The 10,298-nt window shown below is 52.4% G+C and overlaps 1 protein-coding gene across 1 annotated transcript in view; it reads left to right on the top strand.

Annotated features, from left to right (window-relative positions):
- Positions 1-7,206, top strand: part of LOC147087080 (sodium/potassium-transporting ATPase subunit alpha-2-like) — an 82,144-nt gene extending 74,938 nt beyond the window's left edge. The window contains exons 14-19 of the mRNA XM_085978037.1: positions 83-276; positions 435-621; positions 1,464-1,574; positions 3,377-3,538; positions 4,649-4,761; positions 7,068-7,206. Of these exons, the coding sequence (XP_085834163.1) occupies positions 83-276; positions 435-621; positions 1,464-1,574; positions 3,377-3,538; positions 4,649-4,761; positions 7,068-7,191 (891 nt within the window). The 3' untranslated portion in view covers positions 7,192-7,206. The remainder of the gene's footprint in view (positions 1-82; positions 277-434; positions 622-1,463; positions 1,575-3,376; positions 3,539-4,648; positions 4,762-7,067) is intronic.
- The last annotated feature ends 3,092 nt before the right edge of the window (positions 7,207-10,298 follow it).

Genomic DNA, 10,298 nt, shown 5'->3' on the forward strand with positions numbered 1-10,298 from the left:
GTGAGTGCCCGCCCCGGTGGGGGCTCGTGCGTGTGTGGCCTTGGCGCCGGGTGATGTCCGTCTTGTCTCCCCGATCGCGGAGGCCCTCGTTTTAACGCCGCCTTTCTCATCTCTCTCCTCCCCTGTTGTCTTCCCCCAGCTGCTTCATGACCAGGTTGGCGTGGTCGACTTCGGCCCCTTCAAGGGCCTCTTCATGCAGGCCTTCGCTCGTGGCCGGTCGGTGTATCAGGCCCTGCCCTGTCTCCCGGCCATGTATGGTTACCCGCAGCGCAACTGGTGAGTACAGGTCGGACGTCGCAGGTTGGCAGTGTTGGGAGGGCGGTCAACAAAATGGCCGCCGATCCTGCCGAAGCGTGGATTCTGATTGGTCGCGGTGATCCCGGGCCGTTTTCTCACCGAGGGGCTTCTCCCCCCGTCTGCTTTCTCTCCCTCAGGAAGGAGGCCGGGCTGAAGAGCGGCGTTCCCGCGGTGGGCCTGAAGCTCAGCGACCTGATCCAGCGCCTGCAGCTCTGTTACCAGCTGACCACCGCCGGCAAGTTCGAGGAGGCGGTGGAGAAGTTCCGGGTCATCCTGCTCAGCGTCCCCCTCCTGGTCGTGGACAACAAGCAGGAGATCGCCGAGGTGAGAAGTGGAGGGCCGCGAGCTGGGGGGGTTGCTGGGGGTTCCTGAAGGGGCAGACTCCCGCTGGGGTACACGGTATACCCTGCTCCGGACTCCCTCTCCTCCGTCCAGTCTCCCTCACCTCCCCCCTCTCCGGTCCTTGTCGCCTCCACCCCACCCCCCCCCCCCTTCCAGACTCCCTCGCCCCCCTTCTCCCTCTGTTTTCCCCCTGCCCCGCCCAGGAGAAGCTGGGGTTGTTCTCCTTAGAGCAGAGAAGGTTAAGAGGAGATTGACCAGAATGGTACCGGGGATGAGGGACTTCAGTTACGTGGAGAGACTGGAGAAGCTGGGGTTGTTCTCCTTAGAGCAGAGAAGGTTAAGGGGAGATTGACCAGAATGGTACCAGGGATGAGGGACTTCAGTGACGTGGAGAGACTGGAGAAGCTGGGGTTGTTCTCCTTGGAGCAGAGAAGGTTAAGAAGAGATTTGATGGAGGTGCTCATAATTACGACGGGTTTTGGTAGAGTAAATAAGGAGAGACTGTTTCCAATTGCGGAGCGGTCGATAACCAGAAGGCACAGATTTAAGGCGATTGGCCAAGAGGAGGACGCGAGGGAAAACGTATTTACGTAGCGAGTGGTTAGGATCTGGATTGCTCTGCCTCAATAGGAGCCTTCCCAAGGGGAATTGGACAAACCCTCGGAAGGGGAAATGGGGAGAGAGCGGGGGAGTGAGACTGAACGGGGTCGCTCTTTGAATAGACGGGCCGAATGGCCTCCTTCTGTGCTGTATCCAATGACTCGTCTGGCATTCTCTCATTTCTCTCTCTCTCTCTCTCTGTCTGCGCGTCTAACGCCCAACAGGCTCAACAGCTCATCACCATCTGCCGGGAATACATTGTGGGCCTGAGCATGGAGATTGAGCGCAAGAAACTGCCCAAAGGCACCTTGGAACAGCAGAAACGCATATGCGAGGTAGGAGATTTCATTTCACGGCAAAATCCAGTATAACGCGAGGTTATCCACTTCGGCGGCAAAACCAGGAAGGCAGATTGTTATCTGAACGGCAATAGATTGGGAGAAGGGGAAGCGCAACGAGACCTGGGTGTCCTTGTGCACCAGTCGCTGAAGGTAAGCATGCAGGTACAGCAGGCGGTTAAGAAGGCAAATGGTATGTTGGCCTTCGTAGCGAGAGGGTTCGAGTACAGGAGCAAGGATGTCTTGCTGCAGTTGTACAGGGCCTTGGTGAGACCGCACCTTGTGTATTGTGTGCAGTTTTGGTCGCCTTATCTGAGGAAGGATGTTCTTGCCATGGAGGGAGTGCAGCGAAGATTCACATGCTATGTCTTTACTTATAGTAATTGGTGAAGACAGATTCAAAACTGTTTAATTTCTCTGCCATTTCGTATTGAACATAGAAGAACATAAGAAATAGGAGCAGGAGTAGGCCATACGGCCCCTCGGGCTTGCTCCGCCATTCAATAGGATCATGGCTGATCCGAATCTAGACTCACATCCACTTCCCTGCCCTCTCCCCGTAACCCCTAATTCCCTTATCTGCTAGGAAACTGTCTATCTCCGTTTTAAATTTATTTAATGTCGCAGCTTCCACAGCTCCCTGGGGTAGCAAATTCCACAGATTTACTACCCTCTGAGTGAAGAAGTTTCTCCTCATCTCAGTTTTGAAAGGGCAGCCCCTTATTCTAAGATTATGCCCCCTAGTTCTAGTCTCACCCATCAGTGGAAACATCCTCCCCGCATCCACCCGATCAAGCCCCCTCACAATCTTATATGTTTCAATAAGATCGCCTCTCATTCTTCTGAACTCCAATGAGTAGAGGCCCAACCTACTCAACCTTTCCTCATAACGTCAACCCCCTCATCTCCGGAATCAACCGAGTGAACCTTCTCTGAACCACCTCGAGAGCAAGTATATCTTTTCTTAAATATGGAAACCAAAACTGTACGCAGTATTCCAGGTGTGGCCTCACCAATACCCTGTATAACTGCAGCAAGACTTCCCTGTTTTTATACTCCATCCCCCTTGCAATAAAAGCCAAGATTCCATTGGCCTTCCCGATCACCTGCTGTACCTGCATACTAACCTTCTGTGTTTCATGCACCAGGACCCCCAGATCCCTTTGTACTGTAGCACTTTGCAGTTTCGTTCCATTTAGATAATAACTTGCTCTTTCATTTTTTCTGCCAAAGTGCATAACCTCACACTTTCCAACATTATATTGCATCTGCCAAATCTCTGCCCACTCACTTAGCCTGTCCATGTCCTTTTGCAGGTTTTTTATGTCCTCCTCACTCACTGCTTTCCCTCCCATCTTTGTATCGTCGGCAAACTTGGATATGTTGCACTCGGTCCCTTCCTCCAAATCGTTAATATAGATTGTAAAGAGTTGGGGTCCCAGCACTGACCCCTGCGGAACACCACTAGTCACTGATTGCCAGCCTGAGAACGAACCATTTATCCCAACTCTGTTTTCTGTTAGATAGCCAATCTTCCACCCATGCCAGTATATTACCCCCAATCCTGTGATTTTTTATCTTGTACAGTAATCTTTTGTGTGGAACCTTGTCAAATGCCTTTTGGAAGTCCAAATACACTACATCCACTGGTTCCCCTTTTGCCTGTTATAATTTCTCTTGTCTCTGCCTCTAAGGGACCCACGTTTACTTCCACTAATTTCTTCCTATTTACATACCAATCGAAGCATTTGCAATCTGGTTTGTATGTCTCTTGTTAATTTACTCTCTTTTGGATGCAGATGGCAGCCTACTTCACCCACTGCAGCCTCCAGCCTGTTCACATGATACTGGTGCTCCGGACCGCCGTCAACCTCCTGTTCAAGCTGAAGAACTTCAAGACCGCCGCCTCCTTCGCAGGGCGGCTGCTGGAGCTGGGCCCCAAGCCGGACGTGGGCCAACAGGTAATGTTTGCCGTGCCTCCGACTCTGACCTTTCGCCAAATGGTATGTTGGCCTTCCTAGCGAGAGGATTCGAGTGCAAGAACAAGGATGTCTTGCTGCAGTTGTACAGGGCCTTGGTGAGACCACACCTTGAGTATTGTGTGCAGTTTTGGTCGCCTTATCTGAGGAAGGATGTTCTTGCCATGGAGGGAGTGCAGCGAAGATTCACCAGACTGATACCTGGGATGGCAGGAATGACGTATGAGGAGAGATTGGTTCGATTGGGCTTGTACTCGCTGGAGTTTAGAAGAATGAGAGGGGATCTCATTGAAACTTATAAAATTCTAACAGGACTAGACAGACTAGATGCAGGAAGCATGTTCCCGATGGTCGGGGAGTCCAGAACCAGGGGTCACAGTCTAAGGATAAGGGGTAAGCCATTTAGGACCAAAATGAGGAGGAATTTCTTCACCCAGAGAGTGGTGAACCTGTGGAATTCTCTACCACAGAGGGCGGTGGAGGCCAATTCATTAAATATATTCAAGAAGGAGTTGGATATATTTCTTGAGGCTAAAGGGATCAAGGGATATGGGGAGAAAGCAGGGACCGGGTACTGAATTTGGATGATCAGCCATGATCAGCATTGAATGGCGGAGCAGGCTCGAGGGGCCGAATGGCCTACTCCTGCTCCTATCTTCTATGCTTCGATGTTAAAGCCTTACAAATAAACTGATTCCTGCTCATGCCTATTTCATGACATTTTTTTTTTGTGAAGAAATGTGTGTATATGACCACATCCGGTCATCCCTTCAGTCCAGCCGTGCCGAGACTCGCGCAAACAGCCTTAGACGGCACGCTAGCAACCTCCCGAAGGAGCCCCTGGTACATGAGTCTAATCAGTGCCGACATCTCCCCTACACTACATGTGAGGGGTTCTGTTTAATTATGACGCCCTGCCTCCATTTATGAATCCCAGTATGCTTTGTTAACCTGCCCGCCAACCTTCGAAGGTTTTCGCTCATGCACCCGCTCTCCCCGAGTCTCTCCGCCCTTGCACCCACCTTAAAAATGTACCGGTTGTCGCAGCTGCATCAGATTGTAACGCCCCGATCCATGTATTCCTTTTGCCAGACCCGGAAAATCCTCGCTGCGTGTGAAAAGACACCCACGGACGCTCACCAGCTGAATTACGACATGCACAATCCGTTTGACATCTGTGCTGCATCTTATAAACCCATTTACAGGTAGGCAACAGGCCCGGGTATTGACAACAAGAGCGAGCGGGCAGGTACCAGATCTCAGTGATGCTGTTCAAACCATTTCCCCTCATCTCCCTCCCGCCGCACTGTCGGAGGGGCGGTACTGAGGGAGCGCTGCACTGTCGGAGGGGCAGTACTGAGGGAGCGCCGCACTGTCGGAGGGGCGGTACTGAGGGAGCGCTGCACTGTCGGAGGGGCAGTACTGAGGGAGCGCCGCACTGTCGGAGGGGCAGTACTGAGGGAGCGCCGCACTGTCGGAGGAGCAGTGCTGAGGGAGCGCCGCACTGTCGGAGGGGCAGTACTGAGGGAGCGCCGCACTGTCGGAGGGGCGGTACTGAGGGAGCGCCGCACTGTCGGAGGGGCAGTACTGAGGGAGCGCCGCACTGTCGGAGGGGCAGTACTGAGGGAGCGCCGCACTGTCGGAGGGGCGGTACTGAGGGAGCGCCGCACTGTCGGAGGGGCAGTACTGAGGGAGCGCCGCACTGTCGGAGGGGCAGTACTGAGGGAGCGCTGCACTGGCGGAGGAGCAGTGCTGAGGGAGCGCCGCACTGTCGGAGGGGCAGTACTGAGGGAGCGCCGCACTGTCGGAGGGGCGGTACTGAGGGAGCGCCGCACTGTCGGTGGGTCAGTACTGAGGGAGCGCCGCACTGTCGGAGGGTCAGTACTGAGGGAGCGCCGCACTGTCGGAGGGGCAGTACTGAGGGAGCGCCGCACTGTCGGAGGGGCAGTACTGAGGGAGCGCCGCACTGTCGGAGGGGCAGTACTGAGGGAGCGCCGCACTGTCGGAGGGTCAGTACTGAGGGAGCGCCGCACTGTCGGAGGGGCAGTACTGAGGGAGCGCCGCACTGTCGGAGGGTCAGTACTGAGGGAGCGCCGCACTGTCGGAGGGTCAGTACTGAGGGAGCACCGCACTGTCGGAGGGGCAGTACTGAGGGAGCGCCGCACTGTCGGAGAGTCAGTACTGAGGGAGCGCCGCACTGTCGGAGGGTCAGTACTGAGGGAGCGCCGCACTGTCGGAGGGTCAGTACTGAGGGAGCGCCGCACTGTCGGAGGGTCAGTACTGAGGGAGCGCCGCACTGTCGGAGGGGCAGTACTGAGGGAGCGCCGCACTGTCGGAGGGGCAGTACTGAGGGAGCGCCGCACTGTCGGAGGGGCGGTACTGAGGGAGCGCCGCACTGTCGGAGGGGCAGTACTGAGGGAGCGCCGCACTGTCGGAGGGGCAGTACTGAGGGAGCGCCGCACTGTCGGAGGGGCAGTACTGAGGGAGCGCCGCACTGTCGGAGGGGCAGTACTGAGGTAGCTCCGCACGGTCGGGGGGGAAGTACTGAGGGAGCGCCGCACTGTCGGAGGGGCAGTACTGAGGGAGCGCCGCACTGTCGGAGGGGCAGTACTGAGGGAGCGCCGCACTGTCGGAGGGGCAGAACTGAGGGAGCGCCGCACTGTCGGAGGGGCAGTACTGAGGGAGCGCCGCACTGTCGGAGGGGCAGTACTGAGGGAGCGCCGCACTGTCGGAGGGGCAGTACTGAGGGAGTGCTGCACTGTCGGAGGGGCAGTACTGAGGGAGCGCCGCACTGTCGGAGGGGCAGTACTGAGGGAGTGCTGCACTGTCGGAGGGGCAGTACTGAGGGAGCGCCGCACTGTCGGAGGGGCAGTACTGAGGGAGCGCCGCACTGTAGGAGGGGCAGTACTGAGGGAGCGCCGCACTGTCGGAGGGGCAGTACTGAGGGAGCGCCGCACTGTCCGAGGGGCAGTACCGAGGGAGCGCCGCACTGTTGGAGGGGCAGTACTGAGGGAGCGCCGCACTGTCGGAGGGGCAGTACTGAGGGAGCGCCGCACTGTCGGAGGGGCGGTACTGAGGGAGCGCCGCACTGTCGGAGGGGCGGTACCGAGGGAGTGCCGCACTATCGGATGTGACATTAAACCAAGGACCTCTGTGCTATCTCGAGTGGGATGTCGAAGAATCCCACGGCCACTAGTTGGATGAAGAGCAGGGGGAGTTGTGGCCAGTCTTGATGCCTCACCCAATATCACTGGCAAGAAAACGACCCAGCTGTTTTATCACATTGCTCTGAGTGGGATCTTGCTGTGCGCAATTTGGCAGCCGCGTTTCCGACGTTACAACAGTGACCACACTTGGAAAAAAGTACCTCATTGGCTGTAAGGCGCGTTGCGACGTCCTGGAGGTGCTGAAAGGCGCTATAGAAATACAAAGTCTGTCTGTCTCTCTCTTTGTGCCGGGTCACGATTTCGTGTCTCTCCTTTCCCTCTAACTGCAACTTCTCCGCCGCCAGGGGGAAGCCCGTGGAGAAATGCCCGCTGAGCGGAGCCTGCTACAGCCCCGAGTTCAAGGGTCAAATCTGCCGTGTGACCACGGTACGTATCCGATTCCTCTCGGTCAAACATCGGACCGAGTGACGTCAGTCAGTGTACAGATATCTCCCCGAGAGAGAGGGGACTGAGAGACACCAGTCAGTGTACAGATATCTCCCTGAGAGAGAGGGACTGAGAGACACCAGTCAGTGTACAGATATCTCCCTGAGAGAGAGGGACTGAGAGACACCAGTCAGTGTACAGATATCTCCCTGAGAGAGAGGGACTGAGAGACACCAGTCAGTGTACAGATATCTCCCTGAGAGAGAGAGGGACTGAGAGACACCAGTCAGTGTACAGATATCTCCCTGAGAGAGAGGGACTGAGAGACACCAGTCAGTGTACAGATATCTCCCTGAGAGAGAGGGACTGAGAGACACCAGTCAGTGTACAGATATCTCCCTGAGAGAGAGGGACTGAGAGACACCAGTCAGTGTACAGATATCTCCCTGAGAGAGAGGGACTGAGAGACACCAGTCAGTGTACAGATATCTCCCTGAGAGAGAGGGACTGAGAGACACCAGTCAGTGTACAGATATCTCCCTGAGAGAGAGGGACTGAGAGACACCAGTCAGTGTACAGATATCTCCCTGAGAGAGAGGGACTGAGAGACACCAGTCAGCGTACAGATATCTCCCTGAGAGAGAGGGACTGAGAGACACCAGTCAGTGTACAGATATCTCCCTGAGAGAGAGGGACTGAGAGACACCAGTCAGTGTACAGATATCTCCCTGAGAGAGAGGGACTGAGAGACACCAGTCAGTGTAGATATCTCCCTGAGGGAGAGAGACTGAGAGACAATTTACAATACAATACAAATCGCTTTATTGGCATGATAAGGTACATCTTATGTTGCCAAAGCATCAAAATACATTTATGGTTGAACACATAAACGCGGTTCCATTCATACAGTGTATAAACAGGTATATCCCTGAGTTTATAAATATATTTTCGCCTTGTTTATATATATTCTTGTCTTAGTTTACTGGTTGTCCCTCTGTTCATGGCAAGCTGTAACATAGTGTGCCGCCAGTGTTACACAGCTTCTCTCCTCCCCCAGTAGGAATGGGAGTTTTTGGTTGTCAGTCAGATTTCTGAATTCAGGGCATATTTGTGAGAATTTTTGATAGAAATTCTCTCTGATGCCCTGATATTTTCCACAGGCTGTGAGGAAGTGCATCTCTGTCTCAACTACTCCCTGACTGCAGTGAGAGCATATCCTGTCTTCTCTTGGCAGCCTGGTCTGCCTGTGTCTGCCTTTTTCGATCGCTAGGCTATGTTCGCTAAGTCTGTACCTTGTCAAGGTTCTTCTCAGTTTGTTATCCTTTACCATGGTCAGGTAATCAGCTATGTTGTATTGTCTGTTTAGGGCCAAGTAGCAATTGAGTTTGCTTTGGGTTTTTGTTGTTTCTGCCCAATATGACAGATATTTTTCCTTTTGCTTAGCGACGATTGTGTTGGGTCGAATTCTTTGTGTTACCCTGTCACTGTCCTGGGGCTGGTTATTGTTAGTATTGTTATTAGTTACTTTATTGAGTCCCAGGACTAGTTGACTGAGGGTATTCTTCTTTATGGTCAGCTCTTGGCATTTCAGGGCGTCGTAGTGATAGCATTGGGGGTTGCTCATTTGTAGGTGATTCCAAAATTTGGTGGCTCTTTTTTGGATAGTGATTATTAATGGGTATTGGCCTAGTTCCGCCCTGCATGCGTTGTTTACTGTTTTCCTTTGAGTCCGGAGGATACTTTTACAGAATTCCGCATGTAGGATCTCAATTGGGTGTTTGTCCCATTTTGCAAAATCTTGTTGTGTTAGTGGTCCCCAGACCTCACTGCCATAGAGTGCAATTGGTTCAATTACTGATTTGAAAATTTTGAGCCAAATGCTAATTGGGATTTCTATTTGGATTGATTTTTTGATGGCATAGAAAGCCCTTCTTGCTTTCTCTTTCAGTTCATTCACAGCCAGTTTGAAGTTTCCCGTAGAACTGATTTTTAAGCCCAAGTATGTGTAGTGAGTGGTTTGTTCAATTTTGGTTGTTCCTACTGTGAAATTTATTGTGGGTCCATGTTGTTTGGATCTTTGCTGGAACACAAGGACTTTGGTTTTTTGGGGATTTATTGTCAGGGCCCAAGTCTGGCAGTACGACTCCAGCAGGTCCAGGTTCTGCTGTAGACCCTCCTTAGTTGGTGACAGCAGAACCAGGTCGTCGGCATAGAGGAGGAAGTTAACCTTGGATTCATATAGGGTGAGGCCGGGTGCTGTAGATTGTTCAAGTAGTTTTGCCAATCCATTAATGTAAATATTAAAGAGTGTCGGTGAGATTGGCGAGCCCTGCGTCACCCCCCGCCCCTGTGGGAAGTATTTTGTTTGTTTGTCTCCAATTTTAACTGCACATTTATTGTTTGTATACATTGATTTAATTACATCATATGTTTTACCTCCTACCCCGCTTTCGATAAGTTTCAGGAATAAACCGTCATGCCAGATGGAGTCGAAAGCCTTCTGGAAATCTACAAAGCATGCGTAGATTTTGCTTTTGTTATGGTGAACGTGTTTGTCAATTAGGGTCTGTAGGGTGAAGATATGATCGGATGTTCTATAGTTTGGCAGGAATCCAATTTGGCTTTTACTCAAGACATTGTGCTCTTCAAGGAAGTTTATAAGTCTTTTGTTTATGATGCTACAGAATACCTTCCCCAGGTTACTGTTTACACAGATGCCTCGATAGTTGTTTGGGTCGATTTTGTCCCCACTTTTGTATATGGGTGTTATGAGTCCTTTGTTCCAGATGTCAGGGAAATAACCGACACTCAGAACCAAGTTGAAGAGTTTTAGGATAGCCAGTTTCAGTTTGTCGTCTGCGTGTTTAATCATCTCGTTTAGTATGCCGTCTGTCCCGCAAGCTTTTCCTGGTCGCAGGTCCTTGAGTTTTTCAAGAAGTTCTTTTTCTGTTATTATGGCGTCTAGCGGGTTTTGGTTATCTTTTATGGCCATTTCAAGCTTTTCAAGTTTTTTGCGTATTTGGTGTTGCTCTGGTCCTAGTGTGTTTTTCTGGTATAATTTTTCAAAGTGGTTTACCCATGTGTCCCCATTTTGAATGGACAAATCGTCGTGTTGTTTTTTGTGTAGTGTTTTCAAGTTGTCCCAGAAA

Source organism: Somniosus microcephalus, unplaced genomic scaffold, assembly GCF_052327205.1.
Source record: "Somniosus microcephalus isolate GS21.2 unplaced genomic scaffold, FLI_Smic_1.0 unresolved_chr6, whole genome shotgun sequence".
In the NCBI taxonomy this organism is placed as follows: Eukaryota; Metazoa; Chordata; class Chondrichthyes; order Squaliformes; family Somniosidae; genus Somniosus; species Somniosus microcephalus.